At 41.8% G+C, this 13,959-nt stretch overlaps 1 protein-coding gene across 3 annotated transcripts; it reads right to left on the bottom strand.

Annotated features, from left to right (window-relative positions):
* Positions 1–697: 697 nt before the first annotated feature.
* Positions 698–13,586, bottom strand: LOC133456888 (tumor necrosis factor receptor superfamily member 14-like). Of its 3 annotated transcripts, none has more exons than XM_061735574.1 (10): positions 12,650–13,586; positions 5,965–6,088; positions 5,478–5,571; positions 5,064–5,189; positions 4,785–4,937; positions 4,057–4,144; positions 3,804–3,973; positions 3,687–3,718; positions 3,493–3,586; positions 698–3,374 (listed from the first exon to the last, which is right to left on the bottom strand). In XM_061735574.1, exons 2-9 carry the CDS (start codon positions 6,004–6,006, stop codon positions 3,494–3,496), a joined length of 798 nt encoding a protein of 265 aa, XP_061591558.1. In that variant the 5' UTR covers positions 6,007–6,088; positions 12,650–13,586; the 3' UTR covers positions 698–3,374; position 3,493. The 3 variants fall into 3 exon arrangements, with proteins under 3 accessions (XP_061591558.1, XP_061591559.1, XP_061591556.1); XM_061735575.1 differs by lacking the exon at positions 12,650–13,586 and adding an exon at positions 7,948–8,156 and having other exon boundaries at positions 3,493–3,577; XM_061735572.1 differs by lacking the exon at positions 12,650–13,586 and adding an exon at positions 7,948–8,145.
* Positions 13,587–13,959: the final 373 nt, after the last annotated feature.

Raw genomic sequence — 13,959 nt, 5'->3', positions numbered from 1 at the left:
TGCGAGGCCCCGTGCGGGGGCACGGTTCGCACACCCCTTGCACACCCCTTGCAGCGGCCCTGACTCCAGACCATAACCAATCTAGTGGTACCAGTCTGGTACCAGTTGTTGTCAGGTAAAAAACAAAATCAAATGGGCCGGGCCCAAAAATTTTTTTTTTTTTTTTTTTTTTGGCCCGGCCCGGCCCAAAATCACCATCGGCCCACCGGGCAAATGCCCGGTATGCCCGATGGCCAGTCCACCCCTGCTTGTACTTTGCACCGTGGGTCAGAGGACTGTAATTTAATTTATGCTTCATGTCTATATAGCAGATAGAATAATAGAATAAACTTTATTGATCCCCCAGAGGGGAAATTCACTTGTGTAGTTGTGACAATAAAAGTTGAAACTGTAAATAGAGCAAGAAAACTGCATTAATTAATTAAAGGCAGTAATGAAGACGGGATATTTACACAGAACTGCTGATGGAACCTGAGTGAATCCCGCAGTTCACTCTGTTCTCCACTAGAGGGCGACACACGTTAACCTGCAGCGGTACATCCTGACAAACACTTCGTTATACTGCAATTCATTTCACTGATCTAAATCATTTGTTCACGCACCTTATCATAGGAAGATAGTTGTCAGATATAGGAACAACTTGTCATACGAAATAACGGACTAAAATCCTGTTATAAATCAACCAGTGTTGCTCACATTCTAGATCAGTAGGTTGTATAGGTTTTATTTACCTGTCAGATTAAATTTCATGATAAAATGGTTCATGGCACCCTGGCATGTCAGGCTCTGTAAATTCCCCTAAATGTGGCAATCTCAACAGCATCATTTCTGGTCGTGTGTACAACGTAACAGGAGCTAACCTTTTTGAGCATTTAAGGAGCCATCACAACAAAAAGCATGAGTTTATCGAGTCAGAGGAAAAAAAGTGCAAACGATTCAGCCAGTCTAAAATAAATAAAAGACAGAAATTCCCTAAAGAAAGCCAGAGATCCAGAGCAGCAAGGGACAAAACTATAGAATTCATTGTCCTTGATGAGCAGCTGAGGCAGTCGTTGAAAATGTTGTTTTGCTGCACAACTGAACATCTGGAATGTTTGTGAGGTCAGAAAAGCATCTCTAACCTGCTTTGGTCCAAATAATGAGACTAATCATTTTTCATGTCAGCTAAAAGAAGTGCAGGTAGTCAGTTTTACAACAGGCCTCTGGACCCCCAATGTGTTCAAACGTCAAAACATGTATGACATGTAATCTGTAAATGGCCCCACCCCGCCTGGTGGCTCGAACTGCAAGCATTAATGTGGTTTCCATGGTGGCTGAGGGACACGAGTCACCAGGACTTCTCCAACCGTCCAAGAAAAGCTAATGGGGGACATGATAGAGTCCACCATGGTGCTGCTCTCCTCCTCCGTCTCCTCTCAGTTCAATCCAGAACCCTCCTCTGATGTATTGGGGGAAATTGCAGCAGTCATCTCTCCCGCTTGGAGAACGGCAGCGGCTTAGTCCTGCCCCGTGGCCTGGATGTTGATGCCTGTCACATCATGTCCATCCACCTGCTCATCCCACCATCTCTCTGGACCAGCGCTCCACCACACTTGGAGAGACGGGAAGCAGGTGAGGGGACACCTGTTGGAGCTGCGTAGCGTTTTATCCTCATTCTAGAGGTGTTTGCAGCAATTTCAAATATGCCAGACAAAGAAATAATCCTGCAGCATATAAAGACCAACTCATGACATGTCTGTTTTTTCACAAAGGTGCAGCCTTTTTTGAATGATGTTGTTTGAAGAAGCTCTCATTCCTTGAAGTACCTCCCACCAAGAGTGCAGAGACTTCTTGGTGTTTTTCGAGTGATGGAATCTATCACTTGTACAAAGTTAGTTTTAGTAACCAAGAACATGTGCAAGATGATACAAAAGTGCATAAAGTAAGAACATTGCATAAAGATCAACAAAACGGTTTCAATGTAAATGTTTAAGATCCTAAAAAAACATTCAAGTTGGGTTTTTAGGACAAATCTGGAGCTGTGGAGGTGGTATATCCCATCAGTCATGAAGAAATTCACAATATTTAACATTCCCACATTTTCATTGTTAACATTTCTTCATCAAAGGGATGTTTACTGCAGCAGATGAGTTAGGAAAACAAATGTATAAATAAAACAACCTGATAGAAGTAGATGAAAACATATGGTACATCTATCAGAGGGAGCAGGAACTGGAGCAGCTACTCAGGCGTGGTCCTTTCAGACAAACATACGTAGCTGGTGGTTTCATCAGAGATAAAAAACACTGCTTCATGAACTTTTGACTCTGCTCTTCTTTTATATACTGTTTATATTTCATAATTATATATTTTTTACCCCTCCCCTACATGTGTGTGTTAAGTGTACTGCTGCTGCATGAAGTGAGTTTCCCCATTGAGGGAGAAATAAAGGATAACATAATCTAATCTTTTATAATCTTCTTGGGTTCAACCCGAAACAACTTCTCCTTCTTGATTTAACGTATCTTTTCTTTTAAATATTTCAAAGACCAGCAGCTTCTTTCCCACCTGGAATTAATTAAATGGATCATCAATACATCCCTGACAAAGTTTTTCTTTTTTGTTTTGTTTTTTTTTCCTTTTCTTTTTTTTTTTTAAATCTACCTCATCCTCTCCAGGGTTGCAGAGGGCGTGAAGTGAGTCTCACCCGCCGTCAGCAATGACGCTCACTCTGACAGTTGACTTAGACTCCCGTCTCCATAACCTGCTGGTTGCTGGTCTGTAAGCTGGAGTACCTGAAGAAACCACGTGAAGAACCTTAGAACTCCATACATAGACAGTTCCAGCCAGGATTTGAACCTGAAACCTTCCCTCTGTGAGGCGACAGAGTTCTCTTCTTCATCAAGCAGCCGTCAGCTGTCTGGATCAGGATTTCAGGTGCAGAAAATATGTCCTTCCTGTCTGATATCATCAGCAAGTATTCCAGTAATGCTGCATTGAAGGTTTCAGTCTCTCCCATATATGGTTAGTTTCTGTCTTCAGCGTCAACAATGTCCAGATAAAAAGTCTCATGCAGCACGACGCCGTCAGCAGGGAGTTTAATGTTCATTTTTGCTGCAAGTTAAAGATTCCAGTCTGTATGTTTAAGATGAAACTTTACTGATTCCTCAGCAGATGTTTCTCCTGATGTCACTTCCTTCACTAATTTAATCTGTGCACAGTGAGATCTGAGGGAGATGGTACGTGTTGAGGTGAAGCAGCTTATGTGTGATTTCTGTACACTGAAGACAACGTGTCAGCCTCCAGCTGGACTTTAACTGGACTCTGAAGCACATTTACTCCACAGTAAACAGATGTGACATGCAGGCAGTAGTTTTACTGTGCAAGGTTTGAACCTGCAAACAGAAATAGATTTAAATCCTGAACTTGTACATATGCACAGCCATCTGGGAAATTATTTCACTCTTCAGTTAAACATTAAACACTTCAGGGAACAAAATAACTGAACTTTACCTTATTCTGTTAAAACCTGCAATTCTTTGTTCCCTTCGTTTCCATCCAGTGTTGCCGTCCTTTGTTTAATATTGTTGCTTCCATTCTGTTTGACCTTATTGTTAAAAAAAAAAAAATAGATAATATAAACATGGTTTTTAAATGTGAACGTTATTTTTAACAAGTTTACAAAAGAACAAAAACCAGACAAATACCTTTCCACCAGTTACAGCATGTTCTTTTACATCTGTAAGAGGTAAAATAACAAATCACATTGAGCACAATTATGACCAGACATAAAATCTACAAAATAAAACATGCGTTGTCCTCACTTTCTATTAACTTCTTTTTGTAGATGATTAACACCAAGACAAACAGACATAAAAAAATGACAGAAACAACTGCTCCTGCCAGAATTAGAATTGTGAACGATTGTTCTCCACATTCAGCATCGGTTGAAGCCGTTCCTGCTTTTATCACCTGGAGGTGGTTTGTTTCACATCTGGAGAGACAGAGGAACATTGTTACAGGGAAATACAACACAGTTGTAGGAAGTTAAACATGTTTTAATGAAGAGACACTTACTGTGTGTGCGGCTGACAAGACGTCAACGTTCCATTTGAAAATGTTCCACTGCTGCAGTCTGAGCACTCGGTGTCTGAGGAGGCGTTTCCTGCACAAACAAACCACGTCATGGACCTGATTCTACATGAACTCTGAAGCATCAGAGGCTCCATGAGCTAATCTGACAAACTGACAGCAGAAATATATTTATCAGACATTCTTCTCCTCTGTCGGGTTGTGATGGGTGACGACATGAACTGGTGTTTAAATTAGAAAATAAAGTAAATAACTGTCTGGTACAAACGACTGTGATGTAAAAATCCACAACACACAATTCAATCAAATTACACTATTACATGATCTTTTAGGTTTAAGTTTCCGGTGAAAACCGTGTTCTCGTTTGACCTTGTTCTGAGTCCATGTTGACTCTGTTCTCTCAACATAAATCCTTTTATTGTCTCTAAACTGAGCTGTTTCTACTGCAGGTAAGACATGACTGAACCTCCCCCCAAAAATGTAAATTTCTGTTAAATATCAATTTAAATTCAAAGTGAGCAAAGAAAACGTGGCTGGAAAATTTTTTATGAAAGTTTTTCAGTTGTTTCTGAAGGAAAGTGTTTTACACATCGGTGGTTCTGACCAGCTGCTGTTATTGTCAGACGTCCAGCACTTTGTATCATTAAAGGTGAACATCTTCTGCTCTTAAACTCTAGTTCTGAGTCAGGACCCTCAAACACGAGTAAACCAACCTCTCTCTCTGATGTATTGTCCCGGTTCACAGCTCTTGTGTTTCTGAGCTGCTGTGCAGCCTGGACTTCCAGGGTCGATACAGAAGAATCCCTCCACCGGTTCACACACGGTATCTGATGTTGGTGTACACGGCGTTATTTTCAGACCAGAACCTGGACACACGCACAAAAAAAAATATGTTTTATGGTCTGATTTGGTTTAAAATTGCTTTCACAAGGTTTCCATTGCATGTTCATGGTTGTAGAAGGGTTTCTTTAAAAAGTAAAAAAGATATCCACCTGAATCACAGTTAATGCATTGATGACATTGTTTCAGTCCATTAAGTTTGTCCATGAAAGTCCCATCTTCACAGGGGAGACATGATGTGTCTCTGAACTCTGTGCAGTGGGTTTTAACTTGATTTCCTGTTGAAAATTCAGACAATTAGAGGTCATTATAATAATTAATTCTCCTTTAATGTGTAATGATTAAAACTGGCATTTCTGGGCATGTCAATCAAAGTTTACAATATATTAGATATTACTACACTTTCCAGTCCAAATTTACTTTTCTTTCCCAATTAATTCCTGTTGCAAAAAAAGACAGTTTCTTCAACACTTCTTACATGTATAAATAAGCAGCAGAGACAAAAGGGAAGGAGCATAAAAGATGCAAAAACACTACATGTGCAGAGCAAACAGACTGCATCTTACCAGCAGGACACATTGGACAGCATTCATTCCCAGTCTGATATTCTGTCAGATGACACCTGAGAGTTTGAACACTGAAGACTCTCATCAGAATTATCTGTGAAAAGTTGGAGAAGGTTTTTCATCACAATGAGGCTTCAGTCATATGAAAAACAGATCTACCATCCTGTTAAATGTTCTTTTGGATCAATACATTTGCTTTTGTGAAAATTTAACCTCAAGCAGCATCAGAAAGGTTCAATGATGAAATATTTCTGTCAAATTTAAACTTTCTGGAAAAACATCTAAACTTGTCAAAGCAGGAAAACTACAGGATGAATTATAGAAGTTATTTATGGCTCAGATCTTTTAGTGATCCAATAAAAACATAATACAGTGTAACTGAAGCACAACAGGTCTTCCTCTAAATGGAGTGATTCCATCACTGACACACCTGAGTTTCCTGCTGTGACATGTTCAGGTGTCTGCTGGGAAAAATAAATCATTTTACCAGCACAGTTGGAGCCATCAAATGTATTCCTCTCAAAGCCATTTTAAAGAAAGATAGTAAGTTTTCTTGAGTGGAAGAAACCCTCTCACTGAGATTTTGAACTTCAAACACACCAAGCCAGCATCTGAAACAAAAACAAGTAAGAACTGAGTTAACTTGTAGATCTGCTTACAATCAACAATTCATGGAACCGAGTCGCCTCACACCACTGAGATGTTGGGATCAGTAACATCTAGTTAAACATGTCTGACGGACTTGATTTAATTTCAGCTTCAACATCGTTTATAGTCCTGCTGACATTCATTCAGTTTCCACCAGACTACCTGAACATGATAAATAGCTGCACATTCAGCAAATGAGAAAACTGATTCAACATATAACACAAATGCAGGTTAAAACTTTGAGTTTTGTAAGTGCAGATACTGAACCACTTGTTATAAGAGTGTCGGTCATTTTAACAGTCTGAGCTCAGTGTGTATGTGAGCGTGCATGGTCGACCAGGAGGGTTTGAGCAGTTAAACTAGTCCTGCAGCTCCTGCAGCAGGAAGAGTCGGGTCTTTGTCTCCAGCTGCTGCCTCGCCCTGTGAGCGCGTTTATCTACGAGCGCGTTTAACTGGTGCAGCCAGTCATTCGTACTTACGTGGTCAAATCAGCCGCTAATATATAATATATATATAATATATAAAAAATAATTCTAAATTTTCATGTGCGCTCCTATTTCAGCCTTATCGGCAAATGAATGACTGCGGCTCAGAAACGGAAAGATATGAAGTACTGAGTTTGAGATCATGCAGATATGTTTTTTCATATAGCCTACCCATACTTCCACCATAATATGTACACACTCTTACTGTAAAAGAAAAGGATGAAAACTTTTCTTTTAAGATCTAAAGTTTAAACACTTTACTTTTCTAAAAAAGTCAGTCACTACAATCACAGAGAATTTCAAACAATTTTACCATATAAATATTTAAATATTAAGGTGTAAACTTCAAACACTACTTTTCTACAAAGGTCAGTCGCCTTTGTTGCAGAGACTGTAAAAATGAATTCTTCCATAATTTCAGCTAATACCTTATATACCTCTCTTCAGGACTACAATCACTGCAAACATTGAAAATACTAAATATACTTAATAAAACTAAATCAAATATCCACATAGTGTGCTTAAGAATGATTATAAAATAATGAGGCGCTTGTGGTGACGGGACTGAGCCTGTGATTCTGTGTGGATTATAAAAGTACAGTGAATGTGAAATTGAGCAGACCTGTAGTGAACATTTTGAAGTTTAGATCTTAATATTTCAATATTTTTGTACAGTAAAATCGTATGAAATTAAGCATGCTTGTAGTGATTTTAGTTGTGAAGAGAGCTATATGAGGCTTTGGATGAAATTCATTTTTACAGTCTCTGCAAAACAGAACCTGAAGTAAAAAAAAAAGAAAAGTGTTTCATCCTTTTCTTTTACAGTAAGATTGTGTAAATATTACGGTGGAAGTATGGGTGTAATCAAGGTAATGAAAGAAATATAGGCCTACGAAAAAAAACACATCTGCATTGTCTCAAACTCAGTACTTCATATCTTTCTGTTTCTGAGCCGCTTTCATTCATTTGCCGTAAACTTTGAATGAAATAGGAGCGGCTGGCTTGACCGCAGTTGCGTTTACGAGCGTGTTTATCTACGAGCATGCTCGTTTCTGGAGTGAAGTGCAGCCCCTCGGTGTTACTGCAGACACGTCACACTGGTAATACAATATTTAAAGTGAGGCACAAAGGTCAGTTCGAAACAAAGATGTTAAAGAAGATAGATATCAATAAACAAAAAATAAGACAGCTAGAGTATATAAACAAATAACTGCAGAACAGAGCAGCTAAACGGAATAGGACATCAAATATGTATTTCTATAAAAAGATTGAAATGTTACATCAGTATTCACATAATCTATAAATCTTAAGAAGAAATTAACTTATGTTACACTTACCGTCGGTTATGTAAAACAAACTCTGCATATTTATTCAATAGTTCGTTGCCATCGAAAGCTCAAATGTCCTGGAGGAACTGTACCAAAATGAAAGCAAAGCTGATGTTTTCTTCACTCTGGTGCGGGAGGCGGACCCACGGTCGCACATCGCAGTGAAGTTAGTTTTTCGTTGGTGCATGAGATAGCGCCTCCTGGTTTCATAGTTCAAATCTGTTCATAATTTGTATTAATTTTTATATGGAAATATTAGCATTTTAGCTCAACAGCTTCCAGGTCAATTGGTTAATTGACTCAAAATCAGTGTTGGATCATAGTACTGTAATTTGTCAGGAGGGTCTCTGTGCCTGCGGGAGTGGATGCTGCAGGGAGGAGTTTCATTACCTGATTGTGAATCACTTGCACCCATGGATGTATTATATAACTGGATACAGGATCGAAAATGGCCGCCCATTCATTTCAATGGAGTTTGCTCACCCAGCGCATCCGCCGAAAAAATTTCTGACTTCCTGGTTTACTTCCTGGTACACGGGCCCATAGAGCATGCGCAGTTGAGTCACCTCCCATGATGCTCTGGGGCCTCCCATCATGCCCCGGGGCAATGTGAACGAGCGCTGCGCGCTCTGGACAAGCGCTGCGCGCTCATGAGTCCTTCAGACCGGTAATGATAGATGTACACAATGAAATTAGGGATTTATAGGGCAAATCAACCGATGCTGTTCTCAAAGTCATGGTAATAGACTATACATGGTTCATTTGTGTGTGTTTTTTAATTAAAGATAAAACGAGTCATTTTTATTTAAGATGAGACACCCCAGGTTAATAGGCTAAAATAGGATAAAAATGTAAATAGCAGGTATCACCATGAAACTTCCCAAGTTTATTACTTACATTAAGACAAATATTTTTTGTATTACAAGTTTTGTCAAGTATTATGTTTAAATATGTCAAATATTATGTTTAAATGTGGTTAATTTACTGCGTTACACAGAGGTTACGCCGTAGGCTCCGCGGCTCCGCGCACCCTACGGCGTAGGAGCCGCGGAGCCGCGGACTGCCCACTGCCCACTGCCCTGCGGGCACTGCCCGGCTTCGCAGTGCCCGCGGAGCTGCGGAGGTGCAGCTTCCCCGGGAGCACTGTCATAAAATAAGCTGAGGATTAAGGGTTAAGATGATGTTAAACACATGACATCTAAAACTCCACGGCACCGTCGCAACAACTACGACACATCTCTCTCCCTGCACGTTTGCTCAAACCTGATGGAGGTCAGTTTTATTGTGAGGTGGGGATCTCACGCCACAAGCTCATTTTGTTAATATTGACCCTCATTTAGTCCCGTGCAGGGCGCTGCCTCCAAATGAAAGAGCAACAGAAGAATACATATTTGAAGTGCGTTAGGTGTGTGTGTGCAGGAGGATCTCAGTGGAAACACCCACATCTGCGCCTCCGCGGAGCCGCAGATGATCTACAGGATCATTAGAATGCTTATGAATGTGGTCGAAAACGCAGATCTTCGGTTATGTGTGGATGCAAATGTTTTTATAAACGGAGGGGGGGAAATATTCGTTTTTAAAAATACCCGGCTACGTGTGGACAGGGTCTTAGACTTGTGTTATTCCTGCCTGATATCTTATTTTCACAAACCATACACCGTTGGCTACAACGGAAATGTTTAAGTACAAGAATGACAAACCATTATTATTCTTGCTATTAAACATTTCTGTTTGGTGCAAATTGGCAATGCAATGTGTTTCTGAGTGATAATTCCGCCGAACGGCTTAGTTTCAGCCATCCTCGTTCCCGAGACACACACGACCGCGCTTTGCGAGTGCACGGCACAGCCGTGACGTCACGCCCAGAAAGAGACTTTTCTTTGACTTTTCTGGCCGTTATAAAACATTTTTGACGGATATAAAGTCCATGACTTAAAAATATAGAATACAAAGATTAGTAATTGGTGGTGATTACAGCTGGAGGTGTCCTGTGAACAGTTTTAGAGGCTTCTCTTTTACTATTGCGGTCTATGGGAAAAAAGCTTTCTGGGCCCCATGGGATTTTTTGTTGCAGTACCGCGGCTGGCCACTGGAAAAAATCGGCGTGCCTGCTGAGCGCGAGACTGGGGGCCTGCTTGCACCTGTTCTTCTTCTTCTTCTTCTCGGTTTTATTGGCGGATCGCAAACAACTTTAAGGTGCATAGCGCCACCTACTGTGCAAGAGTGTGTAAGATCATTTCATTTAGCCTATTTTAAATTCTATGTATCAGCCTAGTGTCTTTTAAGAAAGTAATGAGTGCCTTTCTGGTGATTTCAACCCCCTCTCCCTCTGTTCCCAGGATTCCCCTCAAATTCCACTCACGTCCTGCCTCTCTGACTTTTTCTTGTTGCCCTTCTCTTTTTATTTCATACCTGTTACAATACATTAGAATATGTTCGCTGTTTTCTTTTACTCCAGTTCTCACACTTATCACTGTCCCTTTTTCCCATTACATACAAGGTGCCATTTAATCCTGTGTGATCCAGTCTGAGTCTTGTTATGACTGTTTCCTCCCTTCTGTTCCTTTCAGTATAATTCTTTGTTATGATAGACTTTTGTATTATGTGATATGAGAGATGAGATGAGATATACTTTATTATCCCCGAGGGGAAATTTGTTTTGGGCAAAGGTGCCGAAGTGCATACAGCACTGTCCTTTCTGATCTTCCTCCCACCTTTTCTGCCATATTTCCATTCCTTTCTTCTTTATTACTGCTTTACCTTCTCCTAGTGGAACTGGTATTGTTATTTCCTTTTGCAGTGCCATTTTTGCTAATTTATCAGCACCCTCGTTCCCTGTTACTCCCTCATGTGCTGGTACCCAACAGAACTGTACGTCTATGCCACATCTGTGTATTCTTAATAAACTATGAGAAATTTCAATGAGTAAGTCTTCTCTGCACGTTGTTGTTGATTTTATACTTTCTAATACAGCTATTGAGTCTGTGCATACCACCACCTTATCAGGACTAACCTCTTCCACCCACTGTAACCCAATAAAGACTGCCACCATTTCTGCTGTATATACTGATAACTGATTAGATAATCTTTTGGAGATATTTACATCGAACTCAGGGATATACACACCTATTCCCACATAATCCTTTTGATTTTTTGACCCATCTGTGTATATTTTCAGGTAGTTGTAATAACTATTTCTCAATTATACACTCATGTCTATCTTTGCTTCTGGGAAGAGCCAAGGAGGTATATTACTCATCGGTGTGTACTTAGTAAATTCCAATGTCTCCATTCCATATAATCTCAGTCTTTCATCCCTTGACCACCCAAACCCATGTCTTTGGAATTTAGAATATTCCCAACAGTCCTTTATTGTCATTGTTGCAAGGTTTTCTTCCCCACTCCCTTTTAATCTTACCCAGTATGTAAGTGCCAGTTTATCCCTTCTTAAGTCCAGTGGTGTCTCTCCTGCTTCTACTAATATTGCGTTTATGGGGGTTGACCTAATGGCCCCTATGCATATTCTCAGTGCTCTATACTGCAGTCTGTCTACTTTTTGTAATGACGTTTTAGCTGCTGCTCCGTATACTATACAACCATAATCTATTGTTGACCTCATAACTGCCCTGTATATGTCAATTAATGATTTTTTATCTGCCCCCCAGTCACAGCCTGCCACAGCCCATAGTAGATTTATAACCTTTTTGCACTTTGTTTCCAAATGTTCAATGTACGCTTTCCATGTATATTTGTGATCTAGCCATAGACCCAGGTACTTAAACTCATTCACCCTCTCCATCAGCTGACCATATAGTGTTAGCTTCTCAATGTCAATCTTGCACTTATTTGTAAAAATCATGTAGCATGACTTGCTTGTTGACATTTTGAACCCCCATGACCACTTTTCAACTTTTTCTATTGCTTTCCTCATATTCTTGAAGACATGTGGCACATTTTTTCCCCTCATCCATATGGCCCCATCATCTGTGTACAGACTTGCACCTGTTTCAAGTAGGAGAGGAATAAAGAGGTCTGTGAATGGCTGGACAGTGAGTGGGGAATACTTCAGTTTTTGTCTGAAGCTGTGGCACCGGGCTGGGAGGGTGCGGATCGCAGCTTTTATTGTTGCCGGCCGGGAAGACAGCTGAGTAGGGGAGCGAGCCTTTTCCTGAGTGAGGAGGGGAGGCTGGACGCCTCCTTTAGGTAGCGAGGGACCGGGGAGTAGTAAGTGCCGTTGTCTTCTCCTTACTGAGGCTTCCCTGCCACAAACTGCTGCCAGTTGTCACCAGTGAGTTTGGTCTGTGACGCTTCACGGGCAACTCCACGCTGACACCCCGTGGGGGGGTGTCGTCGCCAGACCGGGCGAGATAAGTGGACTCAAATACTGTTTACATTTTCCGATATATGTTGTGTCGTTTATAATTTTCCTTTCATGTCTATGTATTTAGTTTCAGTATTTGAGTAATTTGCATGCCAATTCATTTCCCCATCTGAACTCGAGCACTGTTAGTGCTCGGGCCCTAAAAACGAGAAACATTCCTATAGATACAATAGGGCCTTCGCACTGCCCTAATAATAACAGTAATTATAATAACACAATCATATGCTGTAACAATGCACCTTCCAATAATCATATCTACCTCATTCTTCTGCACCTTTCACTTTTTAAAAATTGTATATATGTTAATAAGAGCTGTCATTTGTCTATTACCTATTTACTGTGTAGAGTGAGCGATAACAACCGAATCAAATTCCATCGGTGCGTCCGAGAGAGGGCCACCAGAACCTCTGGACGAGCAGGTTGTAAGTGCGGGTGGAGCCAGGGTGACAAGCTAGGCGGGAGTCGTGTCCCCACTGAATGACCTGGGACCTCAGGTTTTCGGGGACAAAGAGGCGGCCCGCTGGACAAGTGCTGGGACCTGGCTGGTTACGGAGGGCTTCCAGCACCTGTTCTTCGACATCCCAGGTCAGAGGTGCTACGACGCAGGGACTGGGCAGAATTGACACCGGATCCCTGGAGGGGGTGTCACCTTTCTGGAATTGGCGGGAGAGGGCGTCTGGCTTGGTGTTGCGTGATCCAGGCCGGTATGACAGAGTGAAGTTGAACCTTGTGAAGAACAGGGCCCAGCGGGACTGCCTGGGGTTCAACCGCTTGGCCGTGCGGATGTACTCCAAGTTTTTGTGATCCGTCCAAACGAGGAATGGAACGGTGGACCCCTCCAGCCAGTGACGCCACTCCTCCAGGGCAAGCTTTACAGCTAGCAGCTCTCGGTTCCCTATGTCGTAATTGCACTCCGCGGGGGACAACCGATGTGAGAAAAACGCACAGGGATGGAGCTTCTTATCCTCCGCAGCCCATTGAGAAATCACAGCACCGACTCCCACATCAGAGGCATCCACCTCCACAATGAATTGCCGGTCCCCATCAGGCATCTGGAGGATGGGAGCAGAGGTGAATCTAGACCTGAGGGTACTGAAGGCTTTGTCAGCTGCTGGGGTCCAGGTGAAGGGTTGCTTGGTGCTGGTTAAAGCAGTGAGGGGAGCGGCAACGGTACTGTAGTTCCGGATAAACTTTCTATAGAAGTTAGCAAACCCCAGGAACTGTTGCAGCTACTTTCTGTTCTCCGGAACTGGCCATGAACTGACTGCTGACACCTTGGCTGGATCCATTTGGATACTCCCTTCTGCCACGATGTACCCCAGGAAGGCTATGGTTTTGACGTGAAACTCACATTTCTCCGCCTTGACGTAGAGGGAATTCTCCAGGAGACGACGAAGGACTTGCTGGACGTGGCGGGTGTGGTCAGACAGGTCTCTGGAGAAGATTAAGATGTCGTCCAGGTAAACGAAGACAAAGATGTTTAACATGTCCCGTAGCACGTCGTTCACAAGAGCCTGGAACACAGCAGGAGCATTGGTGAGGCCAAAAGGCATAACCAGATACTCGTAGTGGCCTGTTGGTGTATTGAATGCGGTCTTCCATTCATCCCCCTCCCGGATCCGCACTAGGTGGTAAGCGTT

This window comes from Cololabis saira, chromosome 12 (assembly GCF_033807715.1).
Source record: "Cololabis saira isolate AMF1-May2022 chromosome 12, fColSai1.1, whole genome shotgun sequence".
Classification (NCBI taxonomy): Eukaryota; Metazoa; Chordata; class Actinopteri; order Beloniformes; family Belonidae; genus Cololabis; species Cololabis saira.
The sequence above is the reverse complement of the archived record's forward strand: the minus strand, read 5'-3'. Positions and strand labels throughout refer to the sequence as shown.